This window comes from Platalea leucorodia (assembly GCF_965183815.1).
Source record: "Platalea leucorodia genome assembly, chromosome: 7".
Lineage (NCBI taxonomy): Eukaryota > Metazoa > Chordata > Aves > Pelecaniformes > Threskiornithidae > Platalea > Platalea leucorodia.
Genome location: NC_138829.1, coordinates 20,027,014 through 20,050,231, shown reverse-complemented (window position 1 = coordinate 20,050,231; position 23,218 = coordinate 20,027,014). Strand labels below are relative to the sequence as shown.

The following is a 23,218-nucleotide window of genomic DNA, read 5'->3' as shown; positions in this document are numbered from 1 at the left end:
TGTGCAATTTGTCTCTATGACAGCTTCTTTCCTCTTTCTCTGCCGTGCAGCCAAAAGTCTAGAAAGTAACAGAACTTGATATAAAATTGTAAAAAACAAATCTACCCTCTTTTACAACAGCAAGGTTTGTATATTTAACCCTGAGCATTGAGGAGGAAAACATTCATCTTTAGAGAAGGGGGCTAAGAGAGAGAAAATCCAAATAAGTTAGTGCAATGAGGTAATTATGTAACAATAAATGCGTTACGTTAATTGCCAAAACAGGAAAAAACATTTTGGACAAGTTCATCTGACTGCTTTAAAACAAACCATGAATGCTAAAAGCACCAGCATTTGTCTGATTCCCAGCCATCTCGGCCACATCCTGACTGTGCCAACTTCCCACCTCTCCCAACTGAACACTGAAAACCTGCATTTCCCGTGCACACCATGCATTTCTTCCTACCGTAGCTACGCAGGCAAGCCAACAAATCACACTATTCATCTACAGCTCCTTAGGCCTAAAGTACTTCAGAAAGGGTAGAATTATGTAAGAATCATATAATTATTTCCAGTTAAATTTATAAATAAATATAATCTCTGAAGGGGATTCCTGCAGAACTAAATACCTTTTGACCCAGGAGCTCTGTAGCATTTTTTCTCAAAGTCTAAGTGCAATTGTAGCTCCATCTGAGCTGGCAGCATGCAGTGCTTAAAGCCGTCAAACATTCCTCTCCAAAAGCCTTCGAAGTGCTCCCCGGAGCAGTGAGTATCTCTGGAAGTGCAGTGCTTCTGTGTTATTCTAGGGCTGGAGAAGGCTGACAGACAGCACAAGGCAGTGGTTCTAAGGAGAATCTTGTAAATACAGCTTTTCCTGCACGGCAAGGACTTTATTTCTAAAGATGAACCATGCAAGAACTATTTCGTTCGCCCCAACAATTTAAAGAAAACAGATCTAATTGCAAAACAGCTACATTTATTACGTTCTGTATCCCTTAACATTAACAGTGATGTTTACCCGCCTCCCCCTAATCTAAAACCAGAGCATTTCATGAACGATTTCCGTATTTTTACTGGAACACACATAACCTAAGGAGAGGTGTGTTCCCACTCTCCACCATAAAGGGTCAGGAAAAGAGAGATAAAAATATGTAAATGAAACGTTGAGATAAAGTATCTGAGTACCTAACCCTAGTCTTGCATTAACCCCCACAGCCCCTGCAAGTTGCACTGTAGGCATTTTTTTCAGCCATAGACTCACAAAAACATTTACAATAGTTGCCTCATCTCAGTGAGTACCCTCCCACAGTAGACAGCCCTGGGATCCCATAAATATAGCTCTGGAGCAGAGCCTAATTTTCTGCTCATAGCTTGAATGAGCGTGAATTCAGCATTCAACTAGATTCTCTTACGCAAAATCCCATCAAGAAGTTTCTGCTCCATGTGCTGCCACAGACACTTCCCCATGCCGTTCCCCATACAGAAGCCCGTTCATTCCTCTGCTTACCAACAGTCGTCTTTCAGCAAGTTACACCGGCGTTTCAAAATCCTGATAGTACTCAGCTAGTGGTAAATTGCTACCGTTCACTGCTGCAACGAAATATAGCAATTCAGCATGCCGTAGATAGTGTTTTGGCATCTTAAGTCACTGGCTCAGGGCAGCAATTTGGCTTCTTTTCTACCACGGCAAGGAAAAACCCATTCAACATTTAAGATCCTTGGAATGAGTCCTCTCACAAATTCCTACATCAGTTCCCAGGACAAAGTTTCCATAACACCCAGAACGGAATTTGAAGAACATAACTAACAAATTAAAATGTACTGTCTCCAAAATTACTATTATGGATAACCGAGTAAGATCCAGAGACATCATTTATGGCCACAACTGCTTCTTTCCACAGCTCTCAGTCCCAATTCTGCTGTTGCTTACTCAAGAGTAAATCAAAAGCAGCTCCTCTGAAGTCAGGAGTCCAAATTGGTGGGAGAACAGAAGAAAACAAGTAACGTTCCAGGCTAAGACAGCCCAATATTGACCTACCAAAAATTCAGGAGGAAAAAAAAAATGTATGCCAAAGTAGGAAGGTCACTCCCCTTCTTCCTCCCTACTGTTGCTTATCTTATGTGACCTCTATCAGTGATGAGTCTGACACCACTTACAGCTGTAAGAAATTTAGGACTTTGTGGAAGCCAGCTGAGTTGCCAGTAAGCATACAAATCTCGTCAGCATCCAGACTGTTATAAATGTGCTTATTCTCCAGAAAAGATTACCACAGTTCTATTGCCATTGCAATAATCTGCACTAAATGGCCAGACACAGCAGCAACGATGAGCGTGGTGTGGGTGCAGCACCTCAACTACCGGACATCTCAGCAGCTCCAGCCACTTGATCAGTAAGATCTGAAGGCAGGCTAAGAGGAATCACGGACACGACAGCATGGCAGAGCTGAGGCGCTCGGCACTCGCTTCTGTAATTTAAGGTGAGAATCGCTGTGAACTTCAGTCCTGGACACTAATTTTGCTCAAGGGGAAAACATCTCAGGAAGCTCTTGGTAAAAGCAGCACAGCTGAGGAAGGTGTTCCTTGCCCTCATCTACAAGGCCAGTTAGTCCCAGGCCAGCCAGACTGCTGAACAGCGAGTGTCCCAGTAGCCATCCGCAGGGCCACTGTCCAACAGCAACAACATTGGCCACTGTCCACTGTCCAACAGCAACGGCTCCTTCAGAAGAGCTGCCTTTGTCTCCACAATTAAAGAAAACGCACGGTACTACTCCTGTGCCTGAATTCTTCCAAACCAGAGAAAACACACCCAGGAATTAAGTCAGAAAAACTAAGATACAAGACTGATACATGAGCATTCAAGCAGATGTACAGGATTCATTTTACCTTTAAAGGCATCAGAGCGCAAGCATCAAGAACAGGGACTCATAAGCGCACCTGAACTGACTGCCTGCTTTTCTCTGCGGCTTGTCAATTAAGCACAGCCAGATGATCAATTTTGGCACCTCCTCTCTCCCCCAGCCTACCTGTAACGATTTCCCGGCTCTGGAGCTGAGTGGGTACCCTGCTTTTGGCCAGCTTTGAGACACCAGAGCAGGTGGGGAATGGTTGGGAGAGTGACTGAAACTAACTGGGAATTAGATTGAATGACAGATGTTAGGAGGCAAAATTAAACAGTTTTTTCCTTCAGACCAAAACTTAAATACATAACACACCAGTTGCTACTACTGAAGAAAGTAAAATCTCGTTGTTCTCAAACTACTTAATAACAAACTGACTTAAACCAGAAGTACCAGAAAACCAGCAAAATTCATACGCATCTCATTAAAGCAAACTTTCTTCAATATCTTCCTCTACCTAGAAGACAGGAGACTTCACTTATACTGGTTCAAAATATCAGATTATGAATCAAAAGATAAAAGCAAATACTTAGAGAAAGAAATCTTTATTAGCTTAAAAAATACATATAAGCATAAAGCACAGCCTTTCCCTAGATGCTTACTGAGCAAAACTTAACCAGAGGCAGGCACATGGGTTTTTTAAAGCAAATCTGTGTTCACAAGATTAACTGCATCATAACATATTGCTACATACCGTGCTTGCACCACGACCTCATCTAGCAATGGTCTGCCCAGTCTTGAAATGACAGAAGTCACTTACTTCTATATGCTAAGCCACCACTGACCAACATACAAATACCAACAAACTAAATGAAAAATAGCGTCACGCTGGGTCCCTTTTTCACAAGGATTCCAGCTTGTGTTACACTGGGCCACTCATTTGTTTTAACTAGATTTATGATGAAGACACAGCAATCAGCTGAAAATAACGCAGAAGGAACAGGTATGAGCAGCCTGGAGAGTGCTTCCCAGACCCCACTGGGCCCGTCGTTCAAATGACTACCAGGAATGTGGAGGAATTTACCAGGAATTGCCGCAGGAATGAGCGATGGTTTAGCTGCCTGGGTCAGCAAGTGAGATGCAGCAACTGCCTGAAACCAGAGCAAGGAAAGGAAGCTTCTCCAGCAACTCAAAGGCTACTTCAGGCCGCTTGAAGAGTATTTTCAACTACTCAATTATTTTCAACTGCTCAATTACAATCAACTCTTTTAAATGCTTTTTCATGAGGTCTTCACCCACGAAGAGAAGCCACACAGCACAATTAACTGTGCTCTTCCAGCCAACGTAAAACACTTCACTTCCCTTTTAGGAAAGGAAGGAGGAAGTCTAAAGGACGCACATTTTGTAATTAAAATGAATTCTTTGACGTTTTGTTGAAGAACTGAAGTGCAAGACAGAAGAGCGCGTGCTTGGCCAGACCAGCAAGCCCCGTTCACCTCTAATGTTCAGCCACGACCGGAGGTCGCGCAGCCGCCGTCGCGGGCCTGGCGCTCAGGGGCACGTCTTGCCTGCCGCCCACAGGGGTTTCACGGTGATCCCCCACGGGCCAGCGTTTGTTAATGGACACGTAAAGCACTCCCGTGTACGTACATACTCCAGCCCCACCCTCAGCGAGGCCTCCCGTGCTCAAACCAGATCGCAGCCCCAGCATCCGTGCTTCGTTTGCTGGCAGTGACAACGGCAGTTCATTAGCTCTCTGAGAATTAGGGAGAAACCTAGGTGGTGATGGGGATGTAGAGACAGCTGCACAGAAAAGCCTGACAATTGATTTTATGGACATCCTTCCCTCTTCCATAATAGCCTTTCAGAGCATCCACAGCACAGCTCCACTCAGAGCTACCTCTACTGCCAATATTAAAACCTTTGGGCAACAGAAAGAAACAAACCTTGCAAAGCTCAGAAAACACACACGCATGGGTGCACACACCCTCGCACAGTTTTCTTAGGACCGTTTCATCCACGTCTTATGGGCCCAATCCAGCACCAAGCATGTATCTGAACGTACAAGCAGCCCCAGTGATTTAAGCGCAGCCTGTGCTCTTGAAGGTAAGAGCATCCCCCACCCCATCCCTTACCCGTCTTCTCCTACTGCCACCATGTCAGCTCTGAGCTGGCTGAAAGCCGCGGGCACAGTTTCATGCCAGATTAAACAGAGCTGAGCCCACGGCCTGTGCTGACACTGGTGCTCCTCTGACCACAATGACCATGAGCTAAGCAGGGAGCTGAAAACGAATCTAACTACATTCGCCCACTGAAAAATAACCCAAACAAAAATAAACAAGAATAGTTTTCAGTCCGCTCATTGCGTGGTGACACATGTGCCAGCATGAGCTCAAGCGGGGCTGGCAATACAGCCCCGCATCGGTTCAGTCCCCCAGCAAAGGCAACAGGCAGCCAGGCTGGGCAGGGACCGTGCCTGATGGTGGCAGCCCAGACTTGGATCACTTTACATCAGCTGTAAAACACCACAAAGCCGCACGGGCCACTTGAACAACAAATAGCACAGTCCTGCTCCGAGGGGAAAAACAAAAGAAACGTCTCCAGCAGAAGAAAGCCTCCCATTGTAATTAAACTTCTTTTCTCATTTCACCCTAGCCTTTACCTTGCGGTAGGAACCACATCCGTTACCCCACCAAGCAGTGTGCACCAACTCTCCCTGCAGCTGCCAGCCTCTATCAGGCCTTTCTTCTGTCAGGAATGGCTTGCCTCCTCAGCAATCCCAACCGGAGGTATTCCCCAACCTCCCCATCATCCCTACTCCCTCCGTCGTGCTGGCACAACTGTGTGTTGTACTGCGCTGTGACCTGAATCGGGGAATTAAGCCAAAAAGCAACTCAAGAATTAAAAAAAAAGTGGGAAAGAGAAAAATCCAGCCAGATCAGATCTCTGACCAGATGCATGGTTTGTCACAGAAACGCAAAAGTTCATGTGCCAGGAAGGTGTTGGAGCAAACAGCCAGAAGCGAGGGAGGTGCGACCACGGCTGAAAAACAGACTCATCAACCCCACCACAGCCCAAGCCCAACGGGTGAAGAGCGGCTCGCTCCTGCTTTCCTGTCTGGGCTCTTTCAGTGCTGCTTAACACGCTTCGTATTGTCTTTGCTGTGGGTTAGGAGCACAGACAGGGCCAGTTACTCCAGTTTATTTAACTTAAGTAGGCAATCCCCTCTGGTAGGTCAATAGCCTGTCAATGTGCAACTAACACCTCAGTTACTCAGCAGGGTGCCTGCCCCCGGGCTATCTTAACCAAGAGCAAGGTAACGTAAATACCTTAGATATAAGGTTCAGAGGACTCTTCGGATATTGCCAGCTCTTCATCATTACTTGAAAAATAACTGATTACGCTTTGTACAGCTCTAAACCAGTTAATGCAGGCAGACTCCACTGCAAAGAGTGAGCTCTGATGTAAAGTCAACCAGCTGGAAGTCAGTGAACTGGAAGCATGTTCTTTCCACACATACCTTTAGGAAATCTATTATTTAAATACTCTGTATAATTTCTTGGGTTTGCACTTCAAAAACAAAACTGAAAGGGTTCAAGAAAAGCTCTCCATAAATGGTCTGATATCTGGAAACCCCATATTACAGTACGGCTCTAGAGACTTTTATGATTGCTCTGGAATGAGATGACCCTCATTTCTCTAAATACCAATTTGAGGAGAAAATTCTGATACTAGAGAGCTTTTTAGTATGACAGAGTGGGGTATAAGAAAATGGATTTCAAGCTAAACGAGACGAATTCCAGCTTAAAAACACAACATCTCCTTTTAACAATTTGGGAAATTAACCATCGGACCAGCTTATGTAGGACACTATTTTATTAATGGAGTCAACATCATCTGAAGTCTTTAACATGAATCTGAGGGGTTGTTTTGTTGTTTGGCTGTTTTTTTTTTTCTTTTGTTTTTTTTTTTTTACACCTTAGCTGCACCAGATGTTGTTATAAACGCAGTGAAATCCTGATGCTTGTGTTATTTGGGTCACTCTAGGTGATAACAATATTCAAAACAGAGGAGATCATTTCTATCCCCAGAGTGACACCGAGCTTTCACAGGAGATCTTCTTGAATAATAACATTAAGAGGGAGGACAGGGTCCCTGGTCCCTCGCCTTTGTGTGTATGCAGATTGGATTAGGAGATTCTACAGAAGAGCAAGCAGCCTCCTTTTCCTCTCACTCAAGCTAGTGCTTATCCTTCTGCAGGGTTCTACCTGTCAAAAGCCCAGACATTATCCCATCAGAGGAAAGAGGCAGGCAGGAGGGGCTCCTGAAGAGCCTCCTGCCCCCGCGGGTCCCCGGGGCTCTGGTCAGGCGCCCTGGCAGAGCCCTTGGGAGAGGCAGCGCTTCAGATGAGGACAAGTTGGACGTCGGCTCTCACAGAGCCCGAGGACCACTCGGGAGTCCTCAGATCTCAGAGCCCGCTCCAGACGGAGGAGGAGCCTGGCTGGATCTCCATGACCCAGTTATGGACCACATACTTCTAAGAATAACTTTCACATCAAGCGAGGAGAATTTTCTTCTCCCGGCCCCATAAACATATCCCTTACCCTCATTACATTTTTATTAAGACGTCCCTCAGCACGAGCGCCAAACAAACCTTTAGGAGACTTGAATTTCTTCAGCACGCACACGGCCAGGAGCATGTGTGCGTTTCCCTATCTCAGGCAGCGCAGAGCAGACACAAAGGGGAACCCTCTTGCTAGGATGGATGCCTGGAGAAGCACAGACCAGGGAAAAGATGGCAGAATAGCGGGAAGGAGCATGGGACGAGAGCCCCGGCTTCTATAACTGTGGGCTGTTCACTGAGACAAAAACATTGCAGAGAAGCCAACGAGGTCCAACATCCTTTCCCCTCACCCACTCATTTGATAATAATGATTGAGAAAGTTTGCATTCATAAAAGGCACAGATGTATCGCATGCCCTGAAAATACAATCCTACCCGCCTTTGTTCAAAGCAGGAATCCCTACACGAATAAAACAAATCTTCGAGGGGGGAAAAAAATAGGGCTTATAACAAAATTTTTCAACAGACCCTGAGCTAGAGCAGCACTAGTGGGCGCAGCTATAATTACAGCAAACCTACATAATGCGTCTGAACTAGCTTAGCCCTTTCCCTGCAAGCAGAGAAGCTGCCACATCAGTAACTCCGTTGCTAGGGCAACTGCTTACTTTCCATATCAACTGCAAACTCGTTGCTATGGTGACACATATACAAGAAAAATTCCTCTCTATAGCCAAGGACCAGATGGTAGGGAAGTCAGGGAAGTCATGGGCTAACGGGCTGTACTAAATGGGACACACACGGGAGGACGTTTAGATCTGTACGTTCACAATAGGATTAATCTGAGTGACTGAATTCACAGGTCCGGCAGCATAAACAAAGCCAGGGAACTCCTCGTCTACTCCCCATCATGTGATACTTCGTACTCTGGCCAACTATTATTAAACTGCTGAGCTCAATGCAAAGAGGTTTGTACAATCAAGGGCTCAGCGTTTTCCCTTCTTCAGCCCGGCTCTCTGTCTCGATCCAGGAGATCAGCCTCATCGCAAAGTTACATGAATAGTCACTCTGTCGGCTTGCCAGGTAAGCGTGATGGCATTGCAGCTGAAGTGGAATAGCAGCAGTGCATAAACAAATCCGAGGAGAAAAATGTCTTTTCCCGGCATTCCACACCAGACCTAAAAGCACCAGGACAGCGCAAGTCGAAAACTCAAGCGATGCAGCCTGTAAGTCTTTTTCTTCCCCTCTTGTGACAAGGGTCTCACATCAGGAAATGCAAGCATTCATACGCAGGCAGAAAAAGCTGCGTACAATTAAATACATATTTAGCCCCATGAATATAAATTAGTGGAACCCAAGATTGAGGAAACTACTCTGCAGAGGGAATTCAAAAAAGAATTAAGTGTTCAGCAGAATTTTTTTTTAGAAAAACGATTACTGAAAGGCTACACAAACACTGGAAAGCACAACTATGAGAAGAAAAGCTTCTAGCTTTTTGCAATGTGTCAACGCACATCAGCTGGCAAATGCCTGCAATTCCCAGCACTGATTAACTCCTTCCCCCCGTACTGTACGTGTTTCAGAGCCTATCTTGTTAGCATTTTATTACTTGCCATTTCCTAAATGCTCTTTTCCCCCACATAAAAAAAGTAAGATGGGCAGACTCCAAACCTGCAATTTGCAGAATCCGGCTGTAAAGGGGAAGAAGTGGGACAAAACAATTCCTTACAGAGAAGAGTCCCCCGCTTCCCCTGCCCCAAGCCCCAGCCCAAAACCGGAGAACCCTTTAGATGGACACCTTCCTTCTGAACAGCAGAGACGCTGGCTGCAAGGTACTCGAACCAACCCCGAGTGTGCGTGTGCACACACACGAAGGTATTTTCAAAGCCAGCAGTTGAAGTTTACTGCTTTCCAAGTCCACAATTAGCCGTCAAGCACCTGATTCAGCAACTCTGACCAAGCGCCAGTTCTGCGCTCGCTCTGCCCCATCCCTTGGCCTGGCCACGAGAAAAACCCCAGTGGGGGATTTAAACGACCTGCCTTGGTGCATTTTACGTTTGAGTTTCTGATCTCATTCACCTTAATGCTGGCTACCTGCAGTTATTAGCATCTCCAGATGGAAGAAATTCTTTCTCATAACCTGGGATTTTCCAGGAATCAACAAAACCCCTCCTCGTTATTCATACAGGCAAGGCCTCCCACCACACCTTGTTGTCTAGCTATGTAACCATGGCTCTAATCACGAATTCGAGACGTAGGTGACTACTCATGCATTGTGCTGCGCCACTTCCCTGCGGAGAAGCAGCGCGTCGTGGTATTGTTCATACAAGCTCAGCAGACTGCCGGATATTTGACAGATAGACATGAAGACAAGTTCCTCATAGGAAGGAAGCTGTAATCTAAATAGTCAACTTGTAAACAGAGGAAGAGGGACAGAACAACACAAATGGCCATGTTAAACACATGCCTTGCCAGTTACAATATTTGGGTTTTTTTTTAAATGTATTGTGTGAAGGTTTCTTATGGTCTGGGACAGGGTCATAAAAGTCTGGTGTGGCACTTGTTGTTATAGTTTCACTTCCAAACAAGAATTTAAGACTCTGGTTTACACAAAACAAGATCCAGTTCAGGAACAGGTTTTTTAATCTCATACATAATCGTTCACAGCAACTAATTTATAAAAATACCAACATACAGTGTGTGGTTGCCAATATGTGGACAGTGGATTCTAGGGAATGACTTTTTTTTTTTTTAAAAAAAAAAAAAAAAGTCCATCGTTTAAAAAAAAGAAAGCTCCAGAGGAAAGAAAGTTAAGTAATCTAAAATGAAAAGTTGCTAGTTTACAGTAATGTATGACTCTTCCTCTAGAGTTACTTGAGCTGCTATTCCACAGCATTTAAAGTTAAATCACACGCAAAATAGGGAGAACAGCACCACCAACAGAAGTCTGGTTTCAGGGTAACCAGTTACAAGACAACGACAGCATTTACTTCACTGAAATACAAAAGTTGAGTGCATCTATTGTTTCTGCCACAAGAAAGTGTCCACTTTCTGATCTTCAGCCAATTTTAGAGACAGACGGTCAGTGATGTGATTTTACCCACTATTTATTTCACTAACCTGTGAGAAGGCCTGTGAAATTATTCTGCAAGCTGATATTTTTATCAGTATACTCGTACTTTGCCAAAGATTCATCCAGACCACTGCCTCTGGAGACGGTCCCCTTCGGAAACTGATACCTGCTCCCAGGCAGATTGACGCGGTAGAAGGCTACGCAAAGGCCTGCCTCCACCGCTCGGCTCGCTTCCCCCTTCCCTCGCACACAGCCTCTTCCTCCAGACGCCGCTGAGGATTCAGCGATGAAACCAGCCGACAACAACAGAGACCCGAAAGCAAAAATGTGCTCCCCAGGCTTCTGCCACCACACCAGTTGCAGAAGCCACACGGGCCCAGGGAGAGAACGACTGAAATTGTGGTGAATGGTAACTTTCACCTTTGATGCCAGACCTATCTCCCCTCTTTGAAGAGTTTCTCTAAAACCTGCTTGAAATGGAATGAAGCTTCATCACCAAAATTCAGAACTACTTCTGTTCGTTTAAGAGAAAGAAAAGTTTTTTCAGATTACAACACAGACCGGGGAAAAAGCAATGGACCCTTACATAAGGCATACCCTTTCACTATACATTTGTATAAGCCAAGAACAGCAAGCAGCCTATTTATAACACGATTACATTCATCTAGTATAGCTGGAAACCATTACCACAGCATGATAACTAAAAACAATATTTAACCACTATGCATGAAGACACCAGCTGGGGGGAAAAAGAAAAAACACACACACACCGAGTACTTTCTTACAGATGTCTAGACAATGAATTTAATAAAATCAGAATGAGCCATGCTAAAGAAATGCTGGCTCTCTGAATTTAATGAACTATGTTACCAGGGACAGCGTTGCATATTCTGCATTTCACTTATGGACATGTTCTGGGATTAGCAGGTGAATATTTTCAGAGCCAGACAGGTTTCCATAGTTCCAAACTTACCTGACTTCTGTCTTTGTCCACTTTCTTAAAACACTTATTCAAGGATAGATTATGTCTCACAGAATTTTTCCATCCAGTGGGTGCGTTTGCAAAATACGGAAAGTGTTCCAAGATCCAGTTGTATATATCCTTTACGGGCAGTCTTTTGGTTGGCGAGTCCTCAATGGCCATAAATATGAGGCAGCTAAAGGAGTAAGGAGGTTTGCAGTTGGGGTTCTGCTTGGCATCGTAGGGCATGTCAGAGTGGGCAGGAGACGGCGGCGTGTCATCACCGATGTCCTGAACGGGGCTAACGCTCCTTAACACCGAGTCCCCAAAGCTTTTCAGCAAGTTCTTGCTCTCGTGTAACCAGTTCAAATTAGTTAGTTCTTCATCTTCCATGGCCCCTTTATCTAATCTGATGGCAGGCAAAGAGAAATCTAGGTCCTCGTCATCGTGAAGTGCCTTCGATAAATCACTATCTTGGTAACGTTGGCTCAATCCGCTGGGAACGCTAATTCCTGAGCCCTCTGGCTTCTTACTGGGAGGCATGACTGGACCCATTTAGACAGAGACTCCTGGGAGAGCAAACCCAAAGGAAGGGGAGAAAGAAACAGAGAGAAAAGTTAGCTCATAAAAAGATACGGCATGACATTTTGACAGCTTTTCCCTAACTGGTCATTCGGCCTTTTGCCGTCTGTATTAAAAATGAGAGACTCGCATAAACACTCATTCACAACTGTTGAGTAAAATAATCTAAAGTCAGGACAAGGGAAGAAATTTCAGTCGATAGAACAAGACAATATTCCCGATTCATCTCAGGTCTGCATGTATGGGAAGCCCCGCACAGAAAATCCTAAAGACATGTCCCTTTAGTGATGAATACGTGTCTCAAATCATTGAATACTCTGATTGTATCACTTTAATAAGCATGTAAACTAAAAAAAAAAAATTTAAAAAAAAAAAGATAGAGGGGCTTAAGGCCAGTTGCTTCAGATTAAGTTCAGCTGTTTCACTTTTGTGGACAATACAACAGCACCATGATTAAAGTCACTCTGGCTAAAAGCTGAGGCAGACAACCGTCCCGCCTGACTACAGTCGCAACAAAACTCAGAAATGACAGCAGAACTTCAAAACCAGCAAGGGTAGGAGAAGGGAAGAGGGAAAGCAACGCACGGTAGCTTTGGGACCAGGGCCAAGACACAGGGAAACAAGCAGCAGAGGAATAGAGCATTTTAAAAATGTATGTAAACAAAGATTTTAACATGAGGTGAACTGTGTTTCAAACATGGTAGAGAACAGTCTCAGAAAGACTGCTGTGAAGCTCAGCAGTGGTCCGGGAGAGGTGGGACGAGCTGCTGAGGGTGCTGCACCAGCAGGCCCCGGGGGGATACCTGCGAGTGGTAACATTTGGGAGGACCTGAGCCCTTCAGAAGCTGGGTGAAGTTGGGCGCCTGCCCAACTCAAGAGAAGCAGAGAGGAGCCCAACAATTCTACTTCAGAAGCAGGAGACAGGCTCCCTTAGCTTCTCCATACAGCAAAACTGCCAGGACTGAGGTCTGGAGACGTGAACAGCAGTGAAATAAAAATCACAAAGAGTCAATAATGGATTTAAAAACGACAAAACTTCCTGCACAAAAGCTGAACAAGAGCAAAATGATTCCCTGTATCTAAACCGCATGCTCAGCAGTTCCCTGAAGTCACGCAGTCACACACTCGATACTGTAAACGAAGGGCAAAAAAACTACAGGTAGCAACAGAATGAATCACCTATCTACGGGAAAAAAGGAGCAAGGTAGCCATTCTGGGAAAGAGAAGTGATGGACTTTATCTTAGCTGTTACAAAAGGGCAAAAACGAAGAAGGACAGATCCTCGGGTCGCTCTATAAACACTTCACCCCAAAGCAGCCATTACTAAAAAAGAAACGTACAGAACTTCTACGCACAGAAGCCCGTTAATACGCACCACCACCCAGCAAGCTCCGTGAACATGTGTGGTTTTACACAAGTATCTGGAAGAGGAAAAAACACCGAGGCAGATGTAAACACCGGGAGGCCAAACTTACGCAGGTCCCACTTCCTAGCTTTCAAAACAGCGTCCAGCACAGCCAGAAGGTAAACACGAGTATCGCCGGCGTCCAGGGGCACCGGCATCGCCTACCTACGCCGCACGCTCAACTTTGACTCCAAATGGAAGTTACGTCCCATGAGCTTCTAAACAGGAAAATTGTATGATGGCTGACAGTAAAGTAATTTAATTGCACTGTTGCTATGACAACACGCTGCTCTCTTTCTGTTTAATTTGCTTACTTGCCAGTATCCTCCCAAAGGGCCGTATCACACCACCCCTTTTTTCTCCTCTTTCTTTCTCCCCCTCCTCCCCTCCCCAGGCCGCGGTCCGCACGGGTGCGGGGGGCGACCGGGCGGCCGCGGGCCCCGCCGAGCCCCCTCGGGCCGGCCGCCGGGCTGTGCGGGGAGGCCCGGCGGAGCCCGGCCGGAGAGCGGCTCCCAGCGGGGCGGCCGCGGGCGGGAGGGGGGCCCGGGGCCGCCCCCCGCGGCGGCGGGGCCCGGCGGCGGCTGCGCCCGGGACGGGGTGCGTGCGGGGGGGTGCTGACGAGGCCCGTGGCGGCTGCCGCGGCGCCCCGCCGCCAGACAAAGGAGCGCCGGTCACATGAGCGCCCGCAGTCGGGCGAACATTTTTAATCCGCTGCCGGCTGCGGGTGCTGCACCGGCACCGCCGCCCGCCCGCCTCCGCCGCGCCCGGCGGGGGGCGCAGCCCCGGGGCGCACCGGGCGCCCCCCCAGCGCTCCCACCGTACTTGTCGCACGGGGGGGGGGAGGCGGGGGGCGGGCGCCCATTGGCCGCCGCCGCAGCCAATCAATGGCGTTGCTAGGAGACTGGGACTGCTCCGGCGGGGCGGGCGCGGGCGGCCGGCGGCGCGCATACCTCCAATGCCGGCCAGATGTCACCGGCCCGCGCCGGCCCCGCCGCGCCGCGCCAGCCGGCCGGGCAACTGCTGCCCGCGCCCGCCCGCCGCGCCTCCCCGGCCCGCCTCTGTGGGGGGACGTGGGCGCCCGCGTACTCAAAAGTCCTTGCCCCGGCAGCTCCCGGACGCCCCCGGCCGGACCACCTCGGGCCGGAGGCGGCCCCGCGGCTCGGCCCCGCGGCGCGGCCGGCCGGGCTCGGCGGGGACACGGCGGCGCGCACGCCGCGGCCGCGCACCAACTCCTGGCCAAGTTGTGGCGCCGGGGCGAGCCGAGCCGAGCCGGGCCGGGCCGGGCCGGGCCGGGCCGGGCGGGCGGGACCGAGCCCTCCCCCCCCCCCCCCCAGCGGCCCGGCCAGCGCCTTGCGCAATCCCCGCGAACAGCAGCAGCAGCGAGAACTTACCTGGCGGGGGGCGGCGGTTTCACCGCGGTCCCTCCATGGCTGTGGCGCAAACTTTCATCTGACGGAGCCGGGCATGGCGCGCCCCCCGCCTCAGCCCGAGCCCCGAGGGTGCCGCGGGGGTCCCGGCGCAGGGGGCACCCCCGCCAGCATGGGGCCCGGCCGCCGCCCGCCCCCCGCCCGCCCCGCGCTCCCGACGGGCAGCGGTCCGCCGCCGCGCGAGCCCAAGAGCGAGAAATTGTTTCCACTGCAAACAAAAAAGGCGACACATGACCAGGGAGGGAGGGGAGAGAGGGAAAACGTGGGCTGGGCCAGCCGAGACGGGAGAAGCCGCGGAAGGGAGGGCCGCCGGCGGTGGGGGAGGGCGGCGGCGCGGGCGGCGCTCCTGACGGCAGGCCGCGGGGACCCGGCCCGCCGCCGCCCGCGGGGGCACCCGCCGCCGCCGCCGCTCGCAGGCCGCCTCCCGCGGGGGCGCCCGGCCCGGTCCGGGCCCGGCCCCGGCCGGGCGGCGTGGCGCGGGGTCGCCTCCGGGGCGGGCCGGTGCCGCGGGCCTAGCGGCGCCGGGGTCGCGCCGGGCCGGCGGCGTTTGGCTGGGGCGGGCGGGTGTCCGAGCGCGGGAGGGAGGCGGGGGGCGCCCGGGGAGCGGTCTGCGGTGCGGCGCGGAGCGACAGCGCGGCCGGTCCCCGCCGGCGGCCGCGGCGCTCCCGCTTGTGCGAGTGCCCCCTCCCGCGGCGTGGCGACGGGCGGCCCGGCCCCGCCGAGCTGCCGCGAACCGCGCGGCCGCCGCGGAAGGCACCGCCGGGCAGCCGGAGTCCAGGGATCAGCGCACCGGCGCCCGGCTTCTCCCTCCCCGCTCAGGAGGAGCCGGGGAGACATCTTCCAACACCAAAACGCCGGGCTCCGTCCCGCACATCTCCCGGCAGGCAACTCACTCCTGCCGCGGGGCAAAACCGGCCGCCCCACCGGCAGACGGCTGGGGGCAGAGCCTCCGCTGCGAAGCGAGCCCGTCAGCCCCTTCCAAACGCGCCCCTCCTGCGTCCCCGCACGGCTGCGTCCCTGCTCAGGCGCGCCCCGGGGCACCGGTTACCTCCTTAACCCTCCGACACTTGCGAGATGCACGTTTTCAGACAAGAGTGGCGGCTACCTCATTCTCAAAGCGCAGGGCTGAAAGGCGTTTCGTTGATGCTCTCAAACTAGAAATTCCTGCCGTAACTCGCTAAGACCTTCTTTTGCCGGTAGCTTTCCCTCCCCTGCCCAGTATTTCACATTCTCGCATATTTCCACGAAGACACGCCGGCTGCCGGGTCGGGGAATGGGAAGAACAGCTATGGGGCAGCAGGGTACCATCGTTACCGCTGGTGACCGGCCCTGCCCCGTCACTCCGCCGGCCCCAGCACTCCAACAGGCAGCAGACCATTAGTTTACACAGTTCTTATCTCATGGCCGTTTGGTTTCAAACCCAAACTCAATTACCAAGTCCTAACTCCACCCACCTGAATTTAGTCCAAATGCTTCAGACGTTTTCCTGAGTGAATCAACATGTCTCTTTATTGGCAAGCAAGGAGATTTATGGCATTTATCATCACTTGTAAAAGTCAAGTGTCTTAGAACAGAATACCAAGAAGAATTCAGCTAATGAGAAGTATTTCTGAAGTGAGAAGGGGGAAGCCTCGTGAGATGCAGGGTATGCAAAGACTATTACACTTCAAATACATTATGTATGCATCCTATTCAGGTACGCAGCTCAGTTCTGTTCAAAATTAGTGGCAAAATTCCACATCGATATCGGTGGAATAAGATCAGTTCCAGAGTTTTATATCTTTTCCCGCAGCGGGCAGGAATTCCCCCAGAGCTGCGGATTGCCCCCCACGGAGGATTACAGCGAAGGAGCGCTGGGAGCCATTTGCCGCGTAGGCAGGAAAGCTGGGGTGGCGGAGCGCCGGGGCCTGCAGCGGGTGACGCAGAGGCTGGGGCGAGCAGGGGGACAGACTGCCGGCCGGGCCGCAGGGCTGGCACGGGGCCGCCCGCTGAGACCGCCCGCGAGGGCCAGCAGTGCGGGGCAGCCCTCCCTGGCTCCCGCTCACCCCTGAGCTCAGCAGCGACTGCAGCTGCTGACTTGCAGAGCGGTAAAACACCAGCAGCGAGGTAAACGCCGATATCTTGCCTCTTGGGAAGGCTGTCCCCCAGCTTCTTCTGACTCTTTGCTGGAATACTTAATACAACTTATTTAAGGAAGAAGAATACAGTCTCACGTGGCACCACTGAAAGATCATTAACTGCTGGCTTGGAGGCTACAGCAGATCAGAACATCCGACACATGGCCACCAAGTAACTCACTGTAATCTTAGGCAAGCCACCAAATTTATTAGGGTGTCGATTTCCCCATTTCTAAGACAGGAATAATACTAACTCATTTAGCAAAAGATTTGCAACACTGACAGATGAAAACTGTTTGTACATCAAGACCGAAGTATTTGCCATACCGAGGGCCGATTAGAGGCACCAATAGTGCAGAGCTGCACTTTAGCCTCGTGGGCTAATATACAGCTGTCTAATCCTTCCACTCAGATTTCAGAATACCAACTGCAGATGTTGCAGTATCTTATTTAATGAGGATTTCCAGCCATCTCTCTCTACTCCTTTATCTCTTATCCTCCTCTAGATAGGAATCCCTGATAACCTCCCACAAGCCATGGTTGCAAAACGAGCACAGCGAGGGTCACAGGCTCTTTGTCAGCCCTCCAGAGCTCATCTTCCCCCCTCCATCTCCATCTCTGCTGGGAACACCTTCCTTTGGTAGTATTATGACCATGCCACATGACCTTGCTAAATATTTCTACTTTCTGCCCTCTGACCTCACCAGTCTCACCATTCAACAGACCCGCGCTTCTTATCCTCACCTTTAAGCCCCCATTCCTAACCTGATCTCCAATTATAATGTCCTCATTGACTGGCATCCTTGTCAGTGTTTATTCTCTATATCAAATTTCTTCCCTGAGGTTTGCTGCAAGTTTGCCACCTAAGCTTGCTCATTAGGATTTATAATTGGACATGCAGCTGTACCCAAAACCCTCCCAGTTCTGAAAGGGTCCTTATGTGCGAGGTACCTTTCCAAGACCGAACTGGACGGGGCTGCTGCCCCTTGTGATCAGTGACCGGACCCCCACGGTGGGACACATCTTGAGCTCTAACACCGTACACTGGCCATCTCGTTTTGTTCCCATTCTTCCCCCATGCAGAATGACTGGCGTCCCCCATCAGTCTTGCCACTTCTAAACTTCTATTGTCTCTGTGGCAATGGATTTAATTTTGTACAGAGCAGAAGCACACTGAACACCTTCAGGCACTATTAAAAAACAAATCGTGAACGCAATATGTGTTTGCTCATTTCTTCTTTTACCACTCCTGTTCCCAGCGTTCTTCTCCAGTCCCTCATACGGAACCTGCAGGATCAACACTTCTTTATTTTTAACCACGCCAGACCAGCCTGGTATTGTTGTCTGCGCTATGCCCACTTTTGGGGCAGAAAAACGGCCGTATCTGAATTCCTACCTGAGGAGCCAGAGTCTCTGCCTCGTACAGAGGTAACACAACTAACGGGCTGACAAACAGTGCCCCACTGCCGTGAAAAAGAGCAGCTCTTGCCTCGCAGCTGCTCCAAGCGCAGCCGTACCCTGCCTTCCTGCCCCATGTCTTTCACAAGCGTGCACTCCCCTCTCTTCTCCCACCCTGGGCACTAGCCAGAGATATAAGCTGCGCACACGATGAAGGCCCAGCTTACTCCAGCTTACTGATAGATCTGGTTTTTGCTTATTCACTTGAGACCATGGAATCAGATTTAAACAGCGTTTTCCCAACCTTTCATTTAATTATTCTTCAAGTTCTCATTTGCCCCAGCTGGCGAAACCAAACAGAAACAGAACTGAATCAGTGAGAAAAGGAGCACCGATATGAAGCTTTGTCGGAAGTGCAAGCAAATAAAGTATCTATCTACAGCATTTCTGTTCCACAGGCTAAAATATAATGAATGTCTTACAATAAAATCCAGAGGTTTTATGAAATAGTTCCCTTATAAAATAATGTATGCACATTTACGATGTTATTGTAGTAACACTTGCTTGCAGCTTCTAAGAAAATGAGTATACTTAGCGCTAAAATTATATACAGCTGACAAGCTACCAGCAAGTGTGTTTCTGTACATGAGTGCAGTGGGAGGAGAGTATCATGCGTACTAGTTTGTCCTACATACATTTATTAAAACAAGTCCATATGAGAGATGCTTTCCCAGTGTAATTACACCAACATACTAGCACCTCAAACGCACACCTAGCTTATACTGGTAAAGGGAAGCTTCTGCCAGTGCAGCTTATTTTAGTAGCCCAGACAGTGGGAAGCAAAATGTTGCTGGGATAAACGTATCTTTACCGGAGTCTTCTGCTCTAATGGCTGTATCGGTCTGAAATCATACCTAACCTAACACAGCTGGTACAGTAATTGCAATACAAGCCAGTGTTTCTGGTACTGCTGCAGTGTTTGCAGAGGCTGAAAAAAGAAAGAACCGTTTTCTGGGGTTTGGTGCACAGACTCTGCTATCTGTTGTACAGGTGTAATGCCACAAAATGTGGCCTGGAGTTATCTCAACATCTGTATTCACCATTTGGCAGCTGAAGGCAAACTTACAAGTAATCAGCAGAACCAGAAACCAACTGTATTTTTGTTCTTAAAAGCAAGGTGGAAGAAAAGCAGCAGCCAAGACTGCACAGAAGTAAAGATCACAAGTTTTGGGGAAAACTATAATGGAGAACCAAGTTCTTTATATGAACTTAAAACTAAGACAAAATTCTTTCTGGACAACATCTCGAATCCTGCCTCAGCTTTCCTGACTACAAGCTGTTCCTTTCATCAAAGACTTCAGGAGTTTGTCCTTTATTTGTGTATGTATGCACGCAAAATTCAGCTGCAACAGCACCTCACAGGTAGTGAAGTTTGTGTTCACACCTCATCAGCTGAGGATCTTGGGAACTGACACTAAACACAATTTGCTATCACTAGTGCTGTGAGCTAGTAGATGATTACTCTCCTCTGACATTTGCTTGCACCAGGTGGATTTCCTAGCCCCAACTGTACTGAGTCCCAGCTTGACTTCCAGCTCTTTGTAGCACAGGATATTCCAGGGTGCTTTCCTCTGCTCACCACTCAGCACTACTTTTCCTGTACGTTTCTTGAATGCTGTTCCTGGAGGAAATCCTGTGAGATGCGGCTCCAGATTCCCAGACTGCAGCAAAGCAGAGACAGCTACAAGAGCCTGCATGAGGTGATAGAGCGACGAAGCACAAGCACGGCTCACCTACAGTTGTGTCTGTGAAGGGATGCTGAGAGGATGCAGGTTTTGGGAAACAAGCAAAGTGTCATAAAATGATCTGTCCTTAGTGTGTTTTTAGTAGTACATACCAGGCTACCAAACACATCAGGGAACGGAAAGCAATGAAAAACTGCAGTGGAAGGACTAAGAGTCAGCAGCAGCATCTGCAGAAAGCTCCTGCTCTGTCCTGTGCTCCTCTCAGCAGCCACAGGCCAGGCAGGCTCCATGGCTGAACCAGATAGCAGCCGCCAGGCAGAGCAGGTAAACGAAATTTGGGAAGGAAGGAGGAAAGCTGGCACAGAAAAAAAGCACAACTAAATTACCCGCATCCCAGGGGCAGCTGCCGTTGCCAGCTATGGCCAAGAACCACCCTCCGGCTGCCGCATTCATGTCCCGTGAGGTGGGTTTCCCTGCGAGTAGCTGTTGGCTTCTCCACGGTGACAAAAGGTCGTTATGATTGTGGGCTGGCTTATCCACCGGGGCATTAATTCATGCCGGGTCTTTTGGCACTGCTCCAGTCTTTTTGGCAAAGGTAACTTCAGTTAACAGCTGCAGTCATCTGGGAGGTACGGCGCATCTGACACCTCACAGATTTTTTGCAGACAAATTTCTCATTCCACAGGTTTCTCACAAGGATGCCACAAGGATGGAGTGGGCCTCGGCAGCCAAAGCACTAGGAAATAATCTTGGGAATTTTTTTTTCTTTAAATCTGCAGGCCTGTAAACATTGATAGTGATGCCTCCTTCTAAGGTTCAGCGAGTTCCAGCACAGTTTAGCACTTCCATAAGCATTTCAAGGACAAAAAAATGCTATGGCTATAACAAAATTTTGAAGCACATTTGAGGAGAAAAGTAACTTTTATTGCTTGTACGCAGGTAGAGGGTTTTACTTGTTCCGCATTACTTGTCGCATAATCTTCATTATTTTTTGCCATAATGGAAAAAAGCAGTGCAACATGAAAACAACACGATATCAAACCAAACGTTGCATATAACAAAAAAAGAAAAAAAAGCTATCACTGGAGAAACCCCTGCAGGTTACTGGATGAGCACTGGGCAGCAGAGTGGGGGTTTCAGCAGAGGACGAAGGCCAGTGGGGCCGGGAGGAGAGGGGCTGTCCTGCCACCAGCCAGCCAGCCGCCCCGCCGTCCGTGTGCCACGCCATTGAACAGAAGGCCCATGTAATGACAACCGCAAACCTCATTTAAGCTCTGAAAAGGTGACTAATGAGCTCATTCATGTTGCCTATAAATTATTCACTACAACACTGACCCCACTCAAGACAAATGGCAAAGTAAACTTTAAATACAGGGATCGGGAGCCTCCTGTGTTGTCAGCTTCTGCCTGTAAAACTTTTTGCAATCAGACAGACACTTTGCTTGCTTCTGCCCCCTTGTTAAACTCGCTTGGATGTTTAGGCTTTCTTTTTTACTACCTCTAGTAGAGTTAAAGCAGCTGCAGCTGCTACATATTTATTTCTCTGTTGCCAAGTCTTTTTCATTAGTAGCTGCAGGTAATCATGAAGCACTATAAATAGCTTTAAATTATATTCTTCAGAAATTAAAGTCTGACCTCAAAATGAAGGCCAGGTCTAAAGAAGTAGGAAGACAACAGCACATGCATGTTTAATGAGAAGCAGCCCATCTCCAGAGCCTGTGCTTATTGGTACTTCTGTGAATATCCAAGATTTGTGCCAAAATGAAAACGCACTTTCATTTTTTTAGGTGCTGGACCAAACAAGCTTCTGATATGTTTAGAAACAGCCCATTTCTAAGAATACTTTTGTTACCCTGTTATGCATGAAGTAAGAGACAGGTTATAGTTCAATGTTAGCGGCACGAGCGGTGGTGTTTGCTGCTGGGGTGGCTGGAACAGGCACTGGCTCTCTTCAAACAGTACTTTTCTTTGGAAGATAAATTGCTCACAATATTTACAAGTTAACTTTAGTAACTCATTGCATGTTGAACTAGCAACTACAAGGTGACATTAGAGACACTGTCTTACATGACATGTGTCTGATACTCAGTGGAAAAATGTTACTCGCACCTCTGGTTACACAACCCAACTCCAAAGGTTGGAAACAACCAGATAAAAGGGGGAGCCAGGAATTACACAGCTAAAGTCCAGTCACTGTGTAAGGTATAACACAAGGTAAAGTGTGGGAGGCATAAGGCAACAGCATAGTGATATCTGAACACAAGAAAAAAAAAAGGGGCTCGCAAAGGAAGTTTGCAAATGAAATAATCATTGCAATTTTCACTAATAACTCTCTTCCAAGCTGGAAACGCTGTAACTAAGCAGACTATGAACTTCTGCTCTACTTGAAGAAAAGGACTTTACCACCCACCGACAACCATGTGATTAGTCTTCATTTATTTACATCCACGATTCTGAATTTCCCAGAGATGCACAGAAACCCTGTTGCCCTTAGTACTGGTCTTTAAAATGATGATTAAAAAAAAACCCCAAATCCCCCGACAAACACAAGACAGCAACAGAGCAGCCTACACCACATAGCATGCAAGTCTTAACTTATCAAAAGCTCTCCACCTGATGAGATTCCTTGGCCTCTCGTAGCTGAAGGGTGTTGGCAAAGGGCTGCTTTCAAACCCCTTCACATGCCGGACCCCACTAACCTGTCTGGCGAGCGGAGTTCACCTCCCAGTTCAGTGGTGGGAAACGGAGGCGCTTCCCGCAGCCGGCTCCCCACACCCTGCTCCTCATTTCCCTAATGAGGCCCAGCAGTGATGTCAGTTTTGCCCCAAGGCATGATTTGGTCCAAATAAAAACAACCTACAGTTGGCTGCAAAATCAGAGGAATGCCAAATCTGGGGGAGGATGAGCAAACAAACTGATGGTACAGCTTTTAACTGTGTGCAATGAAGCCAACCCTTAGCTGCAACTGACAGTGAATCTCTTGACTGGTCAATGCCACTAATGTGGTTGAGGGTGCCATGGATGGCTTTGGCCTGAGAGGTCGCCTGGGGGTCTTGAGACACCGGTCTCAGTAAATGCACGTGAGAGTCCCATGCCATGGGCAGGGCGCACAGCCAGCACGGGTCAGCTGGGTA

General features: G+C 48.9%; 1 protein-coding gene across 11 annotated transcripts in view; it reads right to left on the bottom strand.

The window, feature by feature from the left end:
• FOXN3 (forkhead box N3) overlaps positions 1–23,218 on the bottom strand; it is a 213,744-nt gene that overhangs the window by 124,588 nt on the left and 65,938 nt on the right. For 4 of the 11 annotated variants that reach the window (XM_082317902.1, XM_082317912.1, XM_082317903.1 and 1 more), the window contains exons 1-2: positions 14,789–14,953; positions 11,423–11,979 (exon numbers count right to left, since the gene is read on the bottom strand). In XM_082317902.1, the coding sequence (XP_082174028.1) occupies positions 11,423–11,965 (543 nt within the window). In that variant the 5' untranslated portion in view covers positions 11,966–11,979; positions 14,789–14,953. Of the gene's footprint in view, positions 1–11,422; positions 11,980–13,367; positions 13,414–13,467; positions 13,599–14,788; positions 14,954–15,929; positions 16,038–23,218 lie in introns of those variants that run through there. The other 7 variants (XM_082317905.1, XM_082317911.1, XM_082317910.1 and 4 more) reach the window with 5 other exon arrangements.